The sequence below is a fragment of the Pristiophorus japonicus genome, chromosome 1 (genome assembly GCF_044704955.1).
Source record: "Pristiophorus japonicus isolate sPriJap1 chromosome 1, sPriJap1.hap1, whole genome shotgun sequence".
Classification (NCBI taxonomy): domain Eukaryota; kingdom Metazoa; phylum Chordata; class Chondrichthyes; family Pristiophoridae; genus Pristiophorus; species Pristiophorus japonicus.
In genome coordinates, this window is record NC_091977.1 from 315,016,900 (window position 1) to 315,040,196 (window position 23,297).

General features: G+C 42.9%; 1 protein-coding gene across 5 annotated transcripts in view; it reads right to left on the minus strand.

Annotated features, from left to right (window-relative positions):
* atp9b (ATPase phospholipid transporting 9B) overlaps positions 1–23,297 on the minus strand; it is a 468,699-nt gene that overhangs the window by 346,404 nt on the left and 98,998 nt on the right. For all 5 annotated transcript variants that reach the window (XM_070888575.1, XM_070888576.1, XM_070888574.1 and 2 more), the window contains exon 3: positions 8,757–8,907. In XM_070888575.1, the coding sequence (XP_070744676.1) occupies positions 8,757–8,907 (151 nt within the window). The remainder of the gene's footprint in view (positions 1–8,756; positions 8,908–23,297) is intronic.

The following is a 23,297-nucleotide window of genomic DNA, read 5'->3' on the forward strand; positions in this document are numbered from 1 at the left end:
ATGGCACAACTGACAATGTATCGGAGAAACAAAGAGCACGGGGAGGGGGGGGGGGGGGGGGGGAAGAGAGAGACAGAGACAGACAGACAAAGGAAAAGAAAGAAAATAATTTTAACATTTTAATTATAAAAATCTCCAACAGCAATTTAGCACCTGAAGAAATGAGACAGCACAGTTTAAATTGTTCAATTTCTGGGCCAGAAGGGTTGATCGACATTGCATTAACAATTATCACGTCATTAAAAAGATACTTTCGTTGTTAGGAGCAGGAGTAGGCTATAGGGCCCCTCGAGCCTGCTCCGCCATTCAATACGATCATGGCTGATCTGATCATGAACTCAGGTCCACCTCCCTGCCCGTTCCCCATAACTCCTTATTCCCTTATCGTTTAAGAAACTGTCTATTTCGGTCTTAAATTTATTCAATGTCCCAGCTTCCACAGCTCTCTGAGGCAGCGAATTCCACAGATTTACAATCCTCCAAGAAAAATGTTTTCCTCAGTTTTAAATGGGCGGCCCCATATTCTAAGATTTTGCCCTCTAGCTCGAGTCTCCCCTATCAGTGGAAACATCCTCTCTGCATCCACCTTGTCAAGCCCTCTCATAATCTTATACATTTCGATAAGATCACCACTCATTTTTTTGAACTTCAATGAGTAGAGGCCCAACCTACTCAATCTTTCCTCATAAGACAATCCCCTCATCTTCAGAATCAACCTTGTGAACCTTCTCTGAACTGACTCTAAAGCAAGTATATCCTTTCATAAATATGGAAACCAAAACGGCACACAGTATTCCAGGTGTGGCCTCACCAATACCCTATACAACTGTAGCAAGACATCCCTGCTTTTATACACCATCCCCTTTGCAATAAAGGCCAAGATTCCATTGGCCTTCCTGATCACTTGCTGTACCTGCATACTAACCTTTTGTGTTTCGTGCACAAGTACCCCCAGGTCCCACTGTACTGCAGCACTTTGCAATCTCTCTCCATTTAAATAATAACCTGCTCTTGGATTTTTTTTCTGCCAGTTGCATGACCTCACACTTTCCAACATTATACTCCATCTGCCAAATTTTTGCCCACTCACTTAGCCTCTCTATGTCCTTTTGCAGATTTTGTGTCCTCCTCACACATTGCTTTTCCTCCCATCTTTGTATTGTCAGCAAACTTGGCTACGTTACACTCAGTCCCTTCTTCTAAGTCGTTAATATAGATTGTAAATATTTGGGGTCTCAGCACTGATCCCTGTCACACGCCACTAGTTACTGATTGCCAAGCAGAGACTGAACCATTTATCCCGATCCTATGTTTTACACTTGTTAGCCAATCCTCTATCCATGCTAATATATTACCCCTAACCCCGTGAACTTTTATCGTGCAGTAATCTTTTATGTGGCACCTTGTCAATACACCATATCCACTGGTTCCCCTTTATCCATGCTGTTCATTACATCCTCAAAGAATTCAGCAAATTTGTCAAACATGACTTCTCCTTCATAAATCCATGCTGACTCTGCCTGACAGAATTCTGCTTTTCCAACTGTCCTGCTACTACTTCTTCAATAATGGAATCCAACATTTTCCCAACCACAGATGTTAGGCTAACTGGTCTATAGTTTCCTGCTTTTTGTCTGCCTCCTTTTTTTAAAAATAGGGGCGTCACATTTGCAGTTTTCCAATCTGCTGGGATCAGGATGTTGAAACAGTTTGGGTGGAGATAAGGAATAATAAGGGGAAAAAGTCACTGGTGGCGGAGTCAATAGGCCCCCAAACAGTAGCAATTCTGTTGGTCGGAGCATAAACCAGGAAATAGTGGGGGCTTGTAAAAAAGGAAAAGCAATAATCATGGGTGATTTTAACCTCCATATTGATGGACAAATTAAATTCGTCAGGGTAGCCTTGAGGAAGAGTTCATAGAGTGCATAAGGGAAGGGTTCCTTGAGCAGTATGTAACGGAACCAACCAGGGGGCAGGCCATCTTAGATCTGGTCCTGTGTAATGAGACAGGATTAATAAACAATTTCCTAGTAAAGGATCCTCTTGGAATGAGTGATCATAGCATGATTGAATTTCAAATTCAGATGGAGGGTGAGAAAGTTGGATCTCTAACCAGCATACTAAGCTTAAATAAAGGAGACTATGAAGGTAAGAGGGCAGAGTAGGCTAAAGTGGACTGGGAAAATAGATTAAAGTGTAGGACGGTTGATGAACAGTGGTGTACATTTAAGGAGATATTTCACAACTCTCAAGAAAAATATATTCCAGTGAGGAGGAAAGGGTGTAAGAGAAAAGATAGCCATCCATGGCTAACGAAAGAAATAAAGGACGGTATCCAATTAAAAACAAGGACATATAATGTGGCCAAAACTAGTGGGAGGACAGAAGATTGGGAGGCATTTAAAAGCCAGCAAAGAACTACTAAAAAAATGATTAAGAAAGGGAAGATAGACGATGGGATCAAGTTTCAGCCAGAGTTGCTCCTATTGTTTTGGAGCAACTAGTTTAGAATGGAACATCCTAGAAATTGCAATTCTCTGCATTTAGTTTGCTCCAGTTCTAGTGAGTTAGAATAGTTCCATTTTAGAACAGGTTTTTTTTTTCCAAAAGGGGACGTGTCCAGCCACTTACGCCTGTTTTGCAAACTAACTTAGAATGGAGTAAGTGTAGATTTTTGTACGCTCACAAAAACCTTGCCTACACTTAGAAATCAGGCGTGAGGAACGAGAGATGTGCGGGGGTGGGTGTTTCCAAACATTAAACACTTCACTTTTACAAATAAAGAGCCATCATCAATAATAAATAAACCAGAAAAATGAAGAGAGGGCCGGGGGGAGGGGGGGGGGGGGGGGGAGAGGAAGGGAAGAGAGGGCGGGGGAGGAAGGGAAGAGAGGGGGGGGGGGGGAGAGGGGGCGAGGGAGAAGATGAACGGCGGGGCTGGGGTAGAGAAGATGAACGGCAGGGTGGGGTAGAGAAGATGAACGGGGGGGGGAAGAGAGAGAGAGAAAAAGAAAAAGAGAGAAAGAGAGAGATGATGAACGGTAGGGGGGGCTCTTCGGGCAGGGCCCGTCCCCAGTGAGATGCCAGGAGGGCGGGCGCCGCCGACGAGGTAAGATGTGAGATGTGTCAGGCCACTCGGCCCGGGATAGGGGCGACGTCCCTTTGGCCTGGAATAGGGTCGTCGCCAGAGAGATGGGGCGAGCTGGGAGGGCCGGGAGCTACTGCACACACATGCAGCTGCCAGCACTGTGTTTGGAGCAGGGCTGTAACTCTGCCCCCAGCAGTCTCCTGCTGCGCCTTGCCGAGCTAGAAATGGGCCTACATCTATCGGAGAATCAAAGTATTCGGCGCAATTTTTATTCTACAAATTAGGCGGGCTTCTCCGATGTGCGCCGTTCTAGCGGGAGTCCGAAACTTGAGCCGTATGAAAATAAACTAGCACAAAATATAAAAACATATAGCAAGAGTTTCTATAGGTATATAAAAAGGAAAAGAGTGGCTAAAGTAAATGTTGGTCCCTTAGAGGACGAGACCGGGGAATTGGTAATGGGGAACATGGAGATGGCAGAAACTCTGAACAAATATTTTGTATCAGTCTTTATGGTAGAGGGCACTAACAATATTCCAACAGTGGATAGTCTAGGGGCTATAGGGGTGGAAGGTGGGGGGGAGGAACTTAACACAATCACAATCACTAAGGAGGTGGTACTCAGTAAGATAATAGGACGAAAGGCAGATAAATCCCCTGAACCTGATGGCTTGCATCCTAGCGGCAGGGATTATGGATGCATTGATTGTAATTTACCAAAATTCCCTGGATTCTGGGGAGGTCCCAGCATATTGGAAAGCTGAAAATGTAGTTAATTTTCCAGACTTAATTTTCCGTGCTGACTTTAATAGTCAGTTAATGTGCAAATCCAGGGCCCTATATAATTGCAGTAAGACTCCTTTATTCTTGTACTCCAATTTGTAATAAAGTCTAACATACCATTTGCTTTCCAAATTTTTATTGTACCTGCATGTTAACTTTGTGATTCATGTGGAGGTCACCCAGATCCCTCTGAATAGTTCCCAATCTCTCTGCTTTTCTTTTTTTCCTACCAAAGTGGGTAACTTCACATTTCTCCACATTATATTCCATCTGCCATGTTCTTGCCCACTCACTTAACCTGTCTATAGCCCTTTGCAGCCTCTTTGCGTCCTCCTCACAGCTTACTTTCCCACCAAGGTTTGTATCGTCAGAAAACATGGATACATCGCACTGTCCCCTCATCTAAGTCATAGATATAGATTGTAAATAGCGGAGGTCCAAGCACGGGTCCTTGCAGTGCTCAAGTTACAGGCTGCCAACCCCAAAATGACCCATTTATTCCGAAGGTTTTCTGTCCGTAAACCAATCCTCAATCCATACTAATATATTACCCCAATCCCATGAGCCCTAATTTTGTGTAATAACCTTGAGTGGCATCTTACTGAATGCTTTTTTGAAAATCCCAATACACTATACCCATTGGCTCCCCCTTATCTACCCTGCTAGTTACACCGTTAAAAGCTCTAATAAATTTGTCAAACACGATTTCTCTTTCATAATACAATTGGGCAGAGTCAACATGGATTTATGATTTTCCAAGTATCCTGATACCACGTCCCGAATAATAGATTCTAGTATTTACCAACCACTGATCTCATGGTAACTGGTCTATGGTTCCCCCTTTTTTCTCTCTCCTTTCTTGAATAGCATGGTTACATTTACTACCTTCTAATTCGCAAGGACTATTCTAAAAATCTAGGGAATTCTGGAAGATCAAAATCAATGCATCCAGTATCTCTAGCCACCTCTAAAACCCATCAGATCCATTGGATTTGTTGACTTTTAGTCCCATTAGTTTCTCCGTTGCTTTTTTTTTAAAAAACTAATACTAATTTCTGAAAGTTCCTCATTCTCAGTCAAAGCAACTATTTCCGGAATGTTTTTGGTGTCTTCTACCGTGAAGACAGATCCAAAGTATTTGTTTAAGGTCTCTGCCATTTCCATATTCCCATTATACTTTCTCTGCCTGTAAGGGACCCAAGTCGGTAAAATAATGGAACTAAAGGTGGACAAGTCCCCTGGACCTGATGGCCTGCATCCTAAGGTCTTAAAAAGAAGTGGCTGCAGAGATAGTGGGTGCATTGGTTGCAATCTACCAAAATTCCCTGGAGTCTGAAGAGGCCCCAGCGGATTGAAAACTGCAAATGTAACGCCCCTATTTAAAAAAGGAGGGACACAGAAAGCAGGTAATGATAGACCAATTAGCCTAACATCTGTCGTTGGCAAAATGCTGGAGTCCATTATTAAGGAATCAGTAGCAGGAGATTTGGAATTTCATTATGCAGTCAAGCAGCGGATGTGGTGTATTTGGATTTCCAGAAGGTATTCGATAAGGTGCCACATAAAAGGGTACTGCACAAGATAAAAGCTCATGGTATTGGGGGTAATATATTCACATGGATGGAGGATTGGCTAACTAACAGAAAACAGAGAGTTGGGATAAATGGGTCATTTTTCAATTGGCAAATGGTAACTAGTGGGGTGCCACAGGGATCAGTGCTGGGTCCTCAACTATTTACAATCTATATTAATGACTTGGATGAAGGGATCGCATGTAATATAACCAAGTTTGCTGATGATACCATGATGAGTGGGAAAAACAAGTTGTGAGGAAGACACAAAGAATCTGCAAAGGGATATAGACAGGCTGCGTGAATGGGCAAAAATTTGGCAGATTGAGTATAATGTGGGAAAGTGTAAGGTTATCCACTTCGGCAGGAAAAATAAAAAAGCAAATTATTTAAATGGAGAAATTAAAAAATGCTGCGGCACAGTGGGACCTGGGGGTCCTTGTGCATGAAACACAAAACGTTAGTATGCGGGTACAGCAAGTAATCAGGAAGGCAGATAGAATGTTGGCCTTTATTGCAAGAAGGAAGGAGTATAAAAGCAGGGAAGTCCTGCTATAACTGCACAGGTTTATTGGTGAGACCACACCTAGAGTACTGCGTACAGTTTTGGTCTCCTTAAGGAGGGATATACTTGCATTGGAGGCAGTTCAGAGAAGGTTGATTCCGGAGATGAAGGGGTTGATTTAAGAAAGGTTGGGCCTATACTCACTGGAGGTTAGAAGAATGAGAGGTGATCTTATTGAAACATGTAAGATACTGAGGGGGCCCGACAAGGTAGATGAAGAGCAGATGTTTCCATTCCTGGGGGAATCTAGAACTAAGGGGCATAGCTTAAGAATAAGGGGCCGCCCATTAAGAACTGTGATGAGGAGGAATTTCTTCTGAGGGTCGTAAATCTGTGGAATTCTCTGTCCCAGAGAGCTGTGGAGGCTGGGTCATTGAATATATTTCAGGTGGAGATAGACAGACTTTTGAGCGAAAAGGGAGTGAAGGGTTATGGGGAGTGGGCAGAGAAGTGGAGCTAAGCCCAAGATCAGATCAGCCATGATCTTATTAAATGGCGGAGCAGGCTCAAGGGTCCAAATGGTCTATGCCTGCTCCTATTTCTTATGTTCTTATTTTTACTTTCGGTACTGGCCCAATGTTTCAGGTCGATAACCTTTTCAAATTAGATCCATTCAAATGGCTATTTTGAGGGGCAGCCTGTGTATGCAACACAGCAGATCCAGTCACTTAATGCAATTTTGAAAGTTGTCAATCCACAGTGCTGGACCCACAAAACTAAGCATTACTTTTGAAATCTTTCTCTGCCTTTTACGAAAATGATCCCATAAATGCTCGGTGCTTATATTTTTCTGAGCCTATATCATCCGAACAATTGCTCAACAGCATACCAGCACTGTTGTAATGGAAGTTAACAAGCCTCATGGGCTGCTGGGTGTTCCCTACTTTGCACTGAATCTTTTATTCACTGATCTGCGACGGTTCATGCTTTTCATTAAACAAAGTGAGAATCAGAATACACAGATTGACATCTATTAATTCTTGTTCCAAATAACAGCCCTAAGCAGTAACATTCTATATTACTTTGGAGGAAACTCAATATTAAAAGTAAAATCAAAAATTCTGAAGAAATAAAGTAAATAAGGCAATCTGTGTGGGTTTTCCAGCTTCAAACAAAAGATTTCAACTCAAAAGCCTATGTATTTGTTCTTGTGGTGTTCTTTCAAGTCTGTTCCATCAGTTTTGCAGATAATCTTGAAAAGTAGCACTTGTTTCCCTGGTGTTTCAGAGAAACTTTCCCCACCAAAGCATGCAATTAATTTTTCAACTTCACTCTTGGACAATTTAAGTGTGTGCATGTGCTTCATCCAATAGTAATACTCATTAGAAAACTGTGCACAGCTAGATGATTCTTCTTAACTTTCTGCCATCCCCCCCCCCCCCCCTCTCGCCCTGGCCCAGATACTGCCAGCACTTCCAAACAGGAAACAGGAACCTCAGTGACTGCAACAGAACTGAAAGATTATACCCATCAGGAAAGATTCGAAAAGAGTAACCTGATGGAGGTCTTTAAGATTCTGAAAGTGTTTGATAGGATAGACATAGATGAGTTGTTTCCACTTCTAAGGGAGACCAAAACTAGGGGCCATAAATATAAGATAGGCACCAACAAATCCATGAGAAAATTCAGGAGAAACTTCTTTACTCAAGAGAGTGGCGAGAATGTAGAAGTCACTACTACAAGGAGTCGTTGAAGCGATAAAGGCATGCAAGGGGAATCCAGATACACACATGGAGAAAGGAATATAATATGCTGATATAGTTAGATGAAGATTGGTGGAAGGAGACGTGTGTGGAGCATAAACTTGCATGCACCAGTTGGGATGAAAAACCTGTTTCAGCGTTGTACATTTACGTAAATTCTACGTAACCAGGAACAAGAAGTCAAACAGTGGAACTGCCACTGGGCCAGTTACATTGAAACCCTCCGCTACAGGAGGAAGATTTGGCTCCACAAATCTGTAGCAGGCAACTTTGCAGTCGTTCCATGGCCTCAGGTTATTTGTAACAGCTGCTTTGCCACAACAAATCCAAATTAGTTGTCACTTGTGAACAATCAAGAGACTCCTTTTTCAACTCTTTGTCACCATCAATTGCAATATTTGATTTGTTGCTTGAAATTCCTAACCATGAGGCATTTGCATTTATTTGGCTATACACAGTGAAGTTACTGTAAAGTTTAAATATGGTAATGCTGTAAGTTGTCAAACAAGTCTGGAAAATTCGCACTTGTAGGATGGGGTTTAAGGTTAAATATGATTGTTATATATGTCAATACTGAGGAGATGAGAGATTAATGATCAAAAAGAGCTCGATTACAAATTATTTAAATACATGGAACATTGTTTCCTTTTCATGGTAAGAACTGTTTTTTAAACATTTGAGCCAGTTTTAAAGAGCATAGACCACATTTGCCAAGTCTCATACAATTTATATTGCAGGTCAAGGTTGAAAGTTGAAAAAAAAAGATTTTATAAATTGTCTATTTGACTGATATTTGTACATGATACAGTGCAGTTGATAATGTGATTTTCAATGGGAAGGGAAGAATGGGCTTTCTTCTACGTTCTAATTGTGCTTGCTTATGGCTGGGTAAATGTGCGAAGGACTATTTGCTTGCATGGAGGGTAAATACAGACATTAGAAATGGACTGGTTGAGTTGAAAGACCTGCTTCCGTGTTGTAACTTCTATGTATTTCTATACAGCAGAGAGTATTTCAGGCATGCATGCAATGTTTCATTTACTCACCCCAGGTACAAATGTAAAGAGGTTGTACTTCTGGTTTTTAATGGCATTCCTTGGATATTTTTCCTCACACTTCTCAGGATGTCCCAGCCATACTGTGCGAGCTTTAAGCTGTTTCTTGCTCCGACAGATGTTGGCAAGCCAGTCGCAGCAACTGAAAGATACAAAAATCTAAATGTTCAATCATACCATGCATCAGAAGTAAATTCTAACATATATTTGTTTTCATGTTAAATTGACATGTTAAGTTATTGAACTATTTTCAAAATGTTTGCTTATTTCCCAGGTATAATTTATACCATCCGTGCAATTGTCAGTTCAAACACCAGGAATAAATAAGTACAGTGTAACTATTTGTACTGCACTGTTTTTTGGACAGACATGCGTCTGACAAGCCCCGCTCCGATCAAGCTCCACACTCCCTTCCGCCTCCCTACCTCCCTCTCCTGGCCCCGAATCATTCCCTCCACGTGGTGCCAAGAAGCAGGACCTGCGGCCCAAGACTCGACTGAGGCTCCGACTCTTTCCCTCCCCCCACCCCCCTTTCCCCTCTCCTCTTCCTTTCTCTTTCTCTCTTCCCCCCCCCCCCACAGACTCTCTTCTCTCCCCTCCTCCGACTCTCTGCTTTCCACCACCCACCCTCCCCACCCCAGCCCCCCACTGACAGTCTCCTTTCACCTCGCCTTCCCCCACTCCCCATCCTCTCACCTCTCTCTCTTCCCCTCTTCCCCACCCCCAACTCCATCCTCTCTCCTCTTCTCTCGGGGGAGGAGAGCAAGGCAGGCGCAGGGGGGAGGAGAGCGAGGCCGGGACAAGAGAGAGAGGGAGAGAGAGAGACAGACTGGGAGGGGGGAGGGGGGAGACAGATCATGTTTTTCCAGCACACTACAAGGGACATCGTTGGAATGGATGCTATCTAGAAATCACGACATGGTCACTATTCACTTCATACCCAATAAACCCTGTTAACAATCCGTACACAATGCCTGCCCCATCTATGGTTCCGGGGGGGGGGGGGGGGGGGCGGGTGGAGGCAGCGAATGTACTTGGACTGGGGTAAGACACTTTGGCTGGCCCTTGCTGTCTTCTGGGGAGCTCTGTCCTCTGTCACTTCAGGAAGTCAAAGTGGATCGAGTTACAATTTGCAAAGTCAGAGACACCTTGGGCTAGGCTGTTCCAGTTATACATTCCTGTGAAACTTCAGGGTGTGGCTTATCCTCCAAGGGGACCAATCATAGACTAAGGATGGAGCATGATGGCCATTTTAACAGTGTACATAAGCGCATCCTAATAAATAATCTCAATTCTTTCCCTGTCCAGTCATTCTATTCTTCCAATTCTTTGAACTTCCTGGGAGGCATCACTAAGCCCATCAAAATGAAGCAGCTAAATAATCAGGCATTAACAACCAAGACTGCTACCGTTATTGCATAATCTTGTATGCTAATTCTGATCCCTTACTACTTCAGCATTAGAAACTCCTGTTTCCCTAAGAATGCAATTATGAGTCACATTCAAACTATTAGGGAAAAATAAAATTATGAATATTAAAAATTTCTCAAGTTAAGAATTTTTTGTAATCTTGATTTTGCACAAAAGCAGTGAATGCATGATTCCTTTATGATAAACCCAGGGCAAGATTAAATTTTATTGTAGGTGCACATTTCCCATTTACAAAATCATTCCACTCGCGACAAAGGCCCAGAATTTGTGGTTGTAATGCGGCAAAACGGTCAGCGTTCACCATTATAACGGTGAACCAGACAGCAACTTCTGGAGTCAAGAATAATGCTGTTAAAAACCATTGCAAAAGTTACGCCTTGTTAAAAAGGGCGTAACAGAGTCATAATTACCACTGAACAACCATTCTGGCCCTGAAAAACTAATTTTATATTTATGGAATGTCAAATGTTTCCATTCTGATAAAAATTATATGGTTTTTAATTTTTTTTTTTAAGTTTATGATATTGCAGCTTCTACCTTAATCCCATGTGTGTGTCCCAATCTTTATTTCACTCACTGTAAAATGATTTAAAAGTGAAGAAAAATCAGTGCATTTTACTTCCTGGTTTGCTGACTGAGAATGGCTGCTGAGCCAGCGTGATGGCATCGCTGTTGCTGGAGATCCTCTCGACTTAGCGTTAGATTCAAATTAACGTCGGGAGGGGTGAAATCAATGCCAGAGATCGCTAGATCTTTGTGGGCAGCTTTCTTCGAGGTTAGCAGAAAGTGCCATCACTTCACTGCAGACCGCAAAATCCAGACCAAAGTAAAATGCTGTTATTAACATCGCTTGACATTAAGTTCAATTACTTACACAGAAATACAAAGTTTCAATTTGACCCAACCAGTCCATGCTGCCACTTACCCTCCAAGTAGGCAAATATATCTAATCACATTTACCCACTTGTTCCCCCATCCCTTTTTCCCCTTTTCCTTCATCCACCTATTCAATCCAACCTTGAATGTTACTTATATCCAATGCCACTAGTTTTTGCTTTACACAGAAAATCAATATAGTCTGCAAATTACTAATGAAAATCTTGAAATCCCACGTAATAAAATGGAATTCAACTTACTTAGTACCCGTAAACAGGTACTCTATGTCCCTTTCCTTATTCTCTTGCTTACCTTTCCTCCCCTACCCTTCTCTCTATCTTGTACATAAATTTAAGCCAGATAGGGAGGCAAAAGATTTTCCAAATTGGATGAAACTACCTTGAGTTTCCAAAACTGAAATAAATCAGATTTCCAGAAGCAAACAATTCACATCCTAATTCTGGAAAAAAAAAACTTTAGTTGTACAGTTTTCATCTGTTCATACAGCAAGGTTATAAAAATAATTATAAGCAGTCATCAACTGTAACTGAACATGTTTACATTGCTCTGTTATTGCAACTATTAAATAATATTCAGTTCACACATGTGCAAATTCAATAGAAATCTCTATGCAAAAAACTTCTCGTAAAATTGACTAAGCAACACTACAAAACGAGGTGAAAGTTTTGTTAGATTAGCAACCATTCTTTCAACCTATACACAAGACTTGCATTTATATAGAGCTTTTCACAACCTCAGACGTCCTAAAGCGTTTATAGCCAATTAAGTACATTTTTGCCTCCTTTCCATGGGGAAAGTGACAAAATTATTACCCCCGAACAAATAAGGCTTTTATGACATTCTTAATACATCAGTGGGCTGAAGTCTGACAAATGTAGCAAATCCCATCATTGGGAACTTGAAAAGATCCAGTGGTGTAAAATTTCAGTGCTGTGGTAACTCACACACAGCAGCGGGCAGGACTGCCCCTGTACAAGATTTTGTCTGAAGGTCAAGCTCCAGTAAGCAGCACAAAACGCTATATAAATGCAAGTCTATCTTGGGTAGAGGTTGAAAGAATAGTGCTTTTCACAACTTGAAAAGTAGGGCATTGCTATTAAAGTAGAGGTTGGTAGAGTGCTGCAGCTGGAGGTCTGTGCACAAGGTTCCCACCATCAGCAGCAAAGTGCAGAAAAACCTATTGCACAAGCCAGTGTAGACCGAGCAGTATCGCAACCCAAATCCAGCAGCAAAAAAAGGAACCTTCCAGAAACTAGTCTCACTTTGGGAATGGATATTCTGCAGTGAAAACTATTTATAAAAGTTTTGTTAGATTAGCTATCATTCTTTCAACCTCTACCCAAGACAGACTTGCATTTATATAGTGCTTTTCACAACCTCAGGCATCCCAAAGCGCTTTGCAGCTAATTAAGTATATTAAATTAAAAATGACATCCGGCACCAGTTTAAATGGCAAGCTGCGCAGAGACTGGACTGGTAAGATGGGAATTCATCATGGGATCCATTTACATACATTTTGCCACTATGCACGATGCTCTGCTACCAAATTCAGAGGGCAGCATCAACAGTGCTCACTCTGCACCCACACTCGGTACAAGGATACCAGTACCATACGTAGCTTTGGGGAATTGGCCCTTTAATGTCCATTTGCGATGGAGAAAGTGGAATAGTCCATGTTTCTCCAATTATATGAATATCCTACAATACGCCGCAATCAACAGAGCAAACTCTGTAGTTCTACTACATCGTCAAGAATGGCTGTGGACAGCCAGGAGCGTAACAGGAGGAAATGGCAGCTCCTGCACGAGTGCAAGAGAAATGGCTGAAGTATTCACCAGTGTTGAGTGGATGATCCTGCGCAACCTCTTCTCTAGGTTCCCATCATCATAGTTGCCAGTGTCGATTCAGTTCACCCCACGTAGAATTAATGGGCCCAAGTTTCCACACGATAAAAAACGGGCGCCCCTCCGAGCTGGGTGCCCGTTTTTCGCGCCTAAAACGGCACCGGAAAAAAAAACTCGCAATTCTGGAGCGTTCTGCAGCTCCTTGTCTGTTTGGTGCAGTGCCCGGGGGGGCGGAGCCTACACTCGCGCCGATTTTGTAAATGGGAGGGGGAGGGGGCGGGTACCATTTAAATTAGTTTTTTTCCTGTCGGCAACGCTGCGCGTGCGCGTTGGAGCGTTCGCGCACACGCAGTGTGAAGGAAACATTGGCACTCGGCCATTTTTGTAGTTCTTTGTAGCTGTTTAATTTTTGAAAATTTTTTAAATAAAAGCACATTGCCATCAGCACTTGCAGCCTTCTCACTGTCTCCTTCCCTCCTCCCCCGCGGGAAGAACGGGCGCCTCCTCTCCCCCCCCCCCAGCGGGAAGAACGGGCGCCTCCTCCTCCCCCCCCCCCCCCCGCGGGAAAGAACGGGCGCCTCCTCCCCCCCCCCTCGCGGGAAAGAACGGGCGCCTCCTTCCCCCCCCCCCCGCGGGAAGAACGGGCGCCGCCTCCTCCCCCCCACCCCGCCGCGGGAAGAACGGGCGCCTCAGGCTGACTGCAGCATTCTCCGTGCCTGAAGCACTTTCACACAGGTAGGAAGATGGTTTATTTAATCTTTTCTTTGCTTATTAATGTTTATTCAGGTTGGATTTATTTGTATAAATATAAATAAGGATTTATCGTAGAATTTAATGACTTCCCTTCCCCCCCCCCCCCACCTCGATCTAGACGCCTAATTTGTAACCTGCGCCTGATTTTTTAATGTGTAGAACAGGTTTTTTCAGTTCTACAAAAATCTTCACTTGCTCCATTCTAAATTAGTTTGGAGTACGTTTTCACTGTGGAAACTTTGAAATCAGGCGTCAGTGGCCGGACACGCCCCATTTTGAAGAAAAAATTCTGTTCCAAAGTAGAACTGTTCTACCTGACTAGAACTGCAGAAAAAAAAATGTGGAGAATTGCGATTTCTAAGATAGTCCATTCTCCACCAGTTGCTCCTAAAAATCAGGTGCAAATCATGTGGAAACTTGGGCCCAATAAGTGGTTGAGTGTACGGGACACAACAAATCTATGGCTCCAGACAATATCCTAGCTGCAGTGCTGATACACAAGAGAGTGTACTACTCCCCTAGCCAAGCTGTTCCAGTACAGCTATGACAGTGGCATCTACCTGACAATGTGAAAAATTGCCCAGGTATGTCTTATCCATACAAAACAGGATATCTAACCACTTACCACCCTCATCCGAATCACCAGTAAAGTGATGGAAGGAGTCATCAATAGTGGTATCAAGCAACACCGACTTATCAGTACCCTGCTCACAGATGCTCAGTTCAGATTCTGCCAGAACCACTTGACTTCAGACCTCATCACAGCCTTAAATAGAGACATTAATACAAGAGATGAATGCCAGGAGAGGGGAGAGTAGCTGCTCTCGATATCAAGGCACCATCTGGCCGTATATTGTACGAGGGAGCCCTAGTAAAACTGAAGTCAATGGGAAATCCCTCCAGTGAGTGGAGTCATACTTGACAAAGGAAGATGGTTGTGGTTGTCGGAGGCCAGTCATCACAGCCCTACAACATCTGTGCATGAGTGCCTCAGGAAAATGTTGTCACTCCAACCACCATCAACTGCTTCAACAACCTTCCTCTATCATGATGTCAGGAGTGGCGCCATTCACCAACGATTCTAGTGTTCAGCGCTATGCACAACTCCGATAATGAAACAGCCAATCCAGACTTGGTAATATCCAACTCAGAGAAATATCAGCCATTTGACCTTCAAACAGCACCGCCATCATCAAGCCCCACACCTTTATTTGGGGGTCACTGTTGTTCAGACGCTGAACTGGACTAAACATATCAATAACGTGGATACAAGAGCACGGCAGAAGCTGAGTACTCTGCAACGAGTGGCTCACATCCTAACCTTGCAAAACCTCTCCATCTACAAGGCACAAGTCAGGACTCCAAGAAAATACTCAACACTTATCTGGATGGGTGCTGCTGCAACAACAATCAAGAAGCTCACCATCATCCAGGACAGAGCAGTTCATTCGATTGGTGTACCGAGACTGAATTCAACACTGGCAAAGTGTGGCTGCAGTATGTACAATCTACAGGGTGCACTACAGCTACCCATCAAGGTTATTCAACAGCAGCTCCCAGCCCCTGCGACTGCGACCAATGAGGGACAGACAAAAGCAGCAATATTGTGCGACCATCACCACCTCCAATTCACTCACCATCCTAGCTTGGACAAAACACCATTCCTTCCCTGTTGCTGGGTTCAATGTCCTGAGATTCTCTGCTCACAAGAACTACAGGTGGTTCAAAGAGACCACCCACTGCCACCTTCTCAGGACACCCAGTGATGGACAATAAACCCAGCCCGGGAAACGTTGGCTACATCCAGAAAAACAATGATTTTCAACAATCAGAATTTGAAAACTCTTTTGATCCAGATCAGCACAGGTACACCAGCGATCAGTCAAGACAGGGCCGAAATTGGTCGAAACCGATGGTCTGACCATTTCTCAGCAGTACGCCGAGCGGAGTGCAGCCAGCGGGGAGTCCTTTTCACTCGGGAATCTTCGGCTCCCGAGTTGTGTGCACACGCATGCTGCTGCAAAGCTCCCCTCCACCCCCCACGAGGCTCCGACGAGCATCCACAGAGACTGCCGCCTGAGAGCGCTGTGGGGCGGTACAAGAGCGCAGTGGAGGTATGTACATAGAAACATAGAAAATAGGTGCAGGAGTAGGCCATTCAAGCTTGCACCACCATTCAATAAGATCATGGCTGATCATTCACCTCTGTACCCCTTTCCTGCTTTCTCGCCATACCCCTTGATCCCTTTAGCCGTAAGGGCCATATCTCACTCCCTCTTGAATATATCTAATGAACTGGCATCAACAACTCGCTGTAGTAGAGAATTCCACAGGTTAACAACTCAGTGAAGAAGTTTCTCCTCATCTCGGTCCTAAATGGCTTACTCCTTATCCTTAGACTGTGACCCTTGGTTCTGGACTTCCCCAACATCAGGAACATTCTTCCTGCATCTAACCTGTCCAGTCCCGTCAGAATTTTATATGTTTCTATGAGATCCCCTCTCATTCTTCTAAATTCCAGAGAATACAGGCCCAGTCGATCCAGTCTCTCCTCATAGGTCAGTCCTGCCATCCCAGGAATCAGTCTGGTGAACCTTCGCTTTGATAGCAAGAACATCCTTCCTCAGATTAGACGAACAAAACTGAACACAATATTCCAGGTGAGGCCTCACCAAGGCCCTGTACAACTGCAGTAAGACCTCCCTGCTCCTATACTCAAATCCCAGAGCTATGAAGGCCAACATGCCATTTGCCTTCTTCACCGATTGCTGTACCGCATTGCCAACTTTCAATTACCTTTTCCTAATCTGTCGCCATTCAGATAATTCCTGTTTTTGCCACCAAAATGGATAATCTCACATTTATCCACATTATACTGCATCTGCCATGCATTTGCCCACTCACCTAACCTGTCCAAGTCACCCTGCAGCCTCTTAGCATCCTCCTCACAGCTCACATCACCACCCAACTTAGTGTCATCTGCAAACTTGGAGATATTACACTTAATTTCTTCATCTAAATCATTGATGTACCTGGGGTCCCAGCACTGAGCCCTGCGGCACCCCACTGGTCACTGCCTGCCATTCTGAAAAGGGCCAGTTTATCCCAACTCTCTGCTTCCTGTCTGCCAACCAATTCTCTATCCACGTCAAGACATTACCCCCAATACCATGTGCTTTAATTTTGCACACCAATCTCTTGTGTGGGATCTTGTCAAAAGCCTTTTGAAAGTCCAAATACACCATATCCACTGGTTCTCCTTTGTCCACTCTACTAGTTACATCCTCAAAAAATTCTAGAAGATTTGTCAAGCATGATTTCCCTTTCATAAATCCATGCTGACTTGGACCGATCCTGTCACTGCTTTCCAAATGAGCTGCTATTTCATCTTTAATAATTGATTCCAACATTTTCCCCACTATCTATGTCAAGCTAACCGGTCTTTAATTCCCCGTTTTCTCTCTCCCTCCTTTTTTAAAAAGTGGGGTTACATTAGCTACACTCCATTCCATAGGAACTGATCCAGAGTCTATAGAATGTTGGAAAATGACCACCAATGCATCCACTATTTCTAGGGCCACTTCCTTGAGTACTCTGGGATGCAGACTATCAGGCCCTGGGGATTTATCAGCTTTCAATCCCATCAATTTCCCCAACACAATTTCCTGACTAATAAGGATTTCCTTCAGTTCCTCCTTCTCGTTAGACCCTAGTATTTCCGGAAGCTTATTTGTGTCTTCCTTAGTGAAGACAGAACCAAGTATTTGTTCAATTGGTCTGCCATTTCTTTGCTTCTCATTATAAATTCACCTGATTCTGACTGCAAGGGACCTACATTTGTCTTCACTAATCTTTTTCTCTTCACATATCTATAGAAACTTTTGCAGTCAGTTTTTATGTTCCCAGCAAGCTTCCTCTCATACTTTATTTTCCCCCTCCTAATTAAACCCTTTGTCCTCCTCTGTTGAATTCTAAATTTCTCCCAGTCCTCAGGTTTGCTGCTTTTTCTGGCCAATTTATATGCCTCTTCCTTGGATTTAACACGATCCCTAATTTCCCTCATTAGCCACGGTTGGGCCACCTTCCCCATTTTATTTTTACTCCAGACAGGGATGTACAATTGTTGAAGTTCATCCATGTGATCTTTAAATGTCTGCCTATCCACCGTCAACCCTTTAAGTATCATACGTACACTATTCCTTTGTGCAAAATAGCACTTTATTTTGATTGGAGGTTTTATTTACTTGTATTTTTAAATGAGGTTTAGTATACGGATATACAGTGGGGAACTCGAGGGGCGGGGGGGAGGAAGAGAGCGATCGCTGCTGGGGGGGGGGAGGGAGGGGGGGCGGCAGGAGAAGAGACAACATTTTTATTTTACAGCTAAAGATGCATATCGCTGACTGAAGAAGATCGACTTAAAACCACATTTAGCAGGACAGTCTGCAGGGTCGGCGATAAGTGATGAATATTGCAATTTTGAGCTGTATGTCGGCAGTGTGCATGGGTGAACGGTATGCACACCGCCTGGCGGCATGTTGCTGCTGAATTTTCCGCCAGGTGGTATGTAGGTATTTTTTGATGAATTGTGTGATTTTGGGCGGTATGTCGGCGGTCCGCAGCGGTATGTCGACCAATTTCGGGCCCAATGACTTTAATGATGGATGTGCCTTCTGATGGGGGTCTGGTTCCCATCAGAAGTCTATCCTATAACAGGTAATACATAAATAGATGAGATTGGAGCACACTGGTTGGAAACATTTCATCAGCTGAGTACGGACTCATCAGATAATGTTCTGCTATGGCAAAAAGCAAAACAGGTCTATAGGATCCACAGAAACTAGTATGTCTGTACGATGGATGCACGATAAAACACCCTTGGATTAGTGAATTTGTATGGTGAAAAGGTAGATGATACCTTTTGGAAATTAGTTCAGACATAAATTAAACTTCACTCAACTGATAAAAGTTCACATGTTCCAGCACTGCTGCATCGCTCTCAAACTATATGGATAGATGTGAAGCCTTGAATGCTTCAGAGAGGTAGCAACTACAACAGGCAAGTTGGTGTCATGAGAGTCTGACACTCAGGAGAATGCATGACACTGGACTAAAAACATTGGGCTGGTGACCACAGTAGTGCTTGAACAGAGTTGGCTAGATCGAGATAGGCTGCAAGTCAAAATGGCTTCAGGAAAACATAAGCAAGAGCAGGCCACATGGTCCCGAGACTGTTCCACCATTCAATTAAGATCTTTGACCTCAATTCCACTTTCCTGCCCGATCCCCATATACCTCGATTCCCCTCGAGTTCAAAAATCTATATATCTCAGCAATGAATATACTCAATGATTCAGCATCCAAAGCCCCTTAGGGTAGAGAATCCAAAGATTCACAACTCGAGTGAAGAAATTCTTCCTCATCTCAGTCTTAAATGGCTGACCCCTTATCCCGAGACGATAAGGGGTCAGCCAGCAAGAGGAAACAACATCTCAGCATCTACCTTGTCAATCCCCCTCAGAATCTTACATGTTTCAATGAGGTCACCTCTCACTCTTCTAAACTCGAGAGAGTATAGGCCCAATGTATTCAATCTCTCATCATAAGACAACCCACTTGTCCCAGGAATCAATCTAGTGGACCTTCATTGCACCATCTCTATGGCAAGTATATCCTTCCTCAGATAAGGAAATCAAAACTGCACAGTATACCAGGTGTGATCTCACCAAAGCCCTGTATAATTGTAGCAAGACTTTTCTTTACTCTTGTACTCCAACCCATTGCAATAAAAGCCAACATGTCAATTTCTTTCCGAACCGTTTATTGTATTTGTATGCTAATTTTGTTTCCTATATGAGGATATCTAAATCTCTCTGAATGCCAATATTTAATAGGTTCTCCAGTTAAAAATATTCAGTTTTTCTATTTTTTCTACCAAAAATGAATAACCTCACATATCTCCACATTATACTCCATCTGCCACCTTACTGGCCACTCACTTAGCCACTCACTACATCACTTTCCAGGCTCTGTTTCCTCCTCACAGCTTACTTTCCCATCTAGCTTTTTATCGTCACCAAACCAAGTAGCTAATACAGAATGTAAATACCAGAGGCTTTTCCTTGCTGATTCTTGTGGCACCCCACTACTTGCAGCCTTCCTACCTGAAAATCACATGTTTATCCCCAACTCTGTTTTCTGTCCTTTAACCAATCCTCTCTCCATGAGCTCTTATCTTGTGTAACAACCTTTTATATGGCACCTTATCAAATGCCTTTTGGAAATCCAAATATACTACATCCACTGGTTCCCCTTTATCTATCCTGCTAGTTACATCCTTACAGTTACATCCTTAAAACCTCTAAAATTTGTTGAACACATTTTCCCTTTCATAAAACTCTGCCTAATCAGTGATTTTCTAACTGCCCAGTTGCCACTTCCTTAATAACAGATTCCAGCATTTTCCCTTATGACTAATGACAGGCTAAATGACCTGTAGTTCCTGGTTTTCTCACTCCTTGCTTGAAAGCGGGGTTACATTAGCCAACTTCCAAACCGCTGGGATCGTTCTAGAATCTAGGGAATTTTGGAAGATCACGACCAATGCATCCATCTGCAGTCACCTCTTTTAGAACCCTAGGATGTCGGCCATCAGGTTCAGGGGATTCGTCGTCTTTTGATCACATTAGTTTCTCAAGTACTACTTTTCTACTGATATTAATTACATTAACTTCCTCACTCTCATTAGCTCCTTGATTCCCCACTATTTCTGGTGTGCAAATGGCATCGGAATTCTACATACATAAATTGCAAAATGAAGTCGTTTTCCTGATGTGAGCGTAAACAGCAGCAACCTGCATCCACAATAGAGCACACACCGCAGAACAGGGACTACCTGACTGCCAGGCTATTAATTCCTTAAAGGGGCATTCCCTGCTTATTCTCCCTTTTCTCCCAGTCAGATGACAACAAATCTCGGCCTTCAATATCATTTTATTTACTACCAGGTAACTCGGCAGTTTTCCAGTAACAGTCAATTTATGAAAAATTATTGTTTGAAATTAGTCATAATATTGTTAGTTCAAGAGTAGATTCCACTGCCATTTATTTTACATAACTGTTACGGTTTCTAAAATCCTTTTTTTTCCCCTGATAGATCTTTGTTTATTTTGTATCCCTTATTACTTTTTATTGCCAAGTTCCAATTACTGACATTGCACACAAAAATTTCATGCACACCTACATTTTATCACCATTGTCTTGACTCACTTGTCAGTGCAAGTGTTTCCAGCTCCCACTAAATGGGCACACTGTAATCATAATCTCCATTAGTCATCACTACAGAAAGTGATCTTATTCCTAAAGCCTTCATTCTTGAATGTTTTAATGTTATTGTTACTTTACACTTGTGTTTTGTCAGATAAAAGGGAATGATATTATTATATGAATGTTATCTTCTACTTAAAGACAGAGGGGCTGAAATTGCCCTTTGGGCAGGGCCAGTTAGCACCGTCGACAGGCACTACGGGAGTAGCAATACGTTCACACGTGGCGGCCACATCGACCCATGTGGATTTGCCCCCAGGGCTCTGGTTTGCGCCGCGCGATTAGCACACTGGCGCGGCTCACACACAGCAATTATGTCATCGACATGTGCGCCATTCCCCGAGTGCCCCGTGGGGGAAATCGCAGGAGCAAGGTCTGCGCGGAGTGATGCCACCGACAGCTTCTCGGCAGTGGTAGCTGTGGTGCCCCAGCCGGCCTTAAAGGGGAGGTGCCACCGCAGTGGCCGCCATCTTTTTTGTATCGGCCGACTTTTCAGTCAACCCGATAATGGCGGCTGCTGGTCCGGCCAACATCTCTGATTGCAGTGTACCACAAGTGCTGGGGGAACGCCAGGTTAGCGCAGTCAATATTTTTTTTGCACCAAAAGCCCAAATCCGTGCCAGCGAAATGACTGCCCCAAACCCAGTGCAGGGTAAATTCAGCCCCAGAATGTTTTAAAGTTTTGAAACAGAATTAGCAAAAACTGCTGGTTTGTAACTCGGTTGAATAACAATTTTTATAAAAAAAATGCATGTTTCTTCTAAATATTCAGAAATGTCTTGACAAAAGTGTTTCATGGTTCCATGTATTAAATATTTCTTTTTAAGCATAGCAATCTTGTAATATATTGAAACTGCAAAAGAAATGCAGTGATCAAACACCAGCAAAAGCTGCGCAAATAAGGTCACTGTTAAATGTATGCTCTGTTGTCCCTGTATCTTTAAATTCTCATTGTAAGCAGAGAATAAAGTCATTAATTCTTCACATCAGCCACTGCCTCCGTATATTAGGTTCTAATTGCTCAATGAAGCATGATTGAGGATAGTTTTTGTGGTACTGCAACCCATTACTGTAATGTTCTTTTGATATACCACAACCTTGGATATAGCACAATTTAGACAGGGAAATTGTACACCACTTATGATATTTTAAAAAAACTCAAGAGTTGTCAGTATCAGCAAAGAAAACTAGTGCACTAATGCACTAAGCATACAAATTACACCTCACTGAATCCTCATTTTAATTACAATAGGCAACATGATCGGGTTTATATCAAGTACTGTACATGAAAACCAATATCAGGGATATAATCTACTGAGAAGATAATGTGTATTATAACAAATCTCCTCAATACAACTGTAAATTTAATAAATTTAAAAGGCTGAACACAAATTGGTCGGGTGCCAGCCTACTGGCCAGAAAGTTGCATGTTTGAGTTGCACAGCCTGCCTATCACACAAATCCAACTGCCTCATTTGGGTAACGTTCATTCATTTTCAGCCAGACTGTCAAATAAATAGCATGGTATTTAAAGTCTTACTTGAATTGCACCTCCCACAGCTACAGTGTTTGCGGTCACCTAACCAAGAAGCTAAGTATCAAGAAGATGCACTTGAATGAGTTAAAATGAGAGTAAAAATAAGTTACTTTAACAAAAATAGAAACCTACTACAACTTTAATTTTTTCTCAAAAAAGGTACTGGATTGGGATGAGTGAGTGGGGGAATCTAATTTCTTGGCTGCTAAATAATAAAAATGGCTAACAACCACTCAACCTTTCTGAGCTGAATTTAGGCCACTTCCATTTGGAACGCACTTAATCCAACCATCACTGCAAACGTAATTTGCAACCACTAGGTGTACTTACACCACAGTTGTAGTGTTGGCACGAAGTGTGCTCATTTTGCACTGCACAGCAGTTAAAAAGTGCAAATATAACCTGAATCTGGAGTCATGCTTGATCTAGAAAATGATCAGTTATTCTATTTGCACTATACAAGTTTAAAACTAGTTCAAAGCCAAAATAACTCCCCTACCCTCCTTCAAAATTGTGCCATGGCATTTTTTACGTCCACCTGAGAGTAGACGAGGCCTCTGTTTAACATCTCATCCGAAAGACGACGCTCTCTCAGTACTGCACTGGAGTGTCAGCCTAGATCTTTGTGTTCAAGTCTGTGGAGTGGGACTTGAACCACAACCTCCTGACTCAAAGGAGAGAGTGTGACTAACTGAGCCATGGCTGACATGTGCATACATGTAATGGAGAGGCAATTTTCCAACA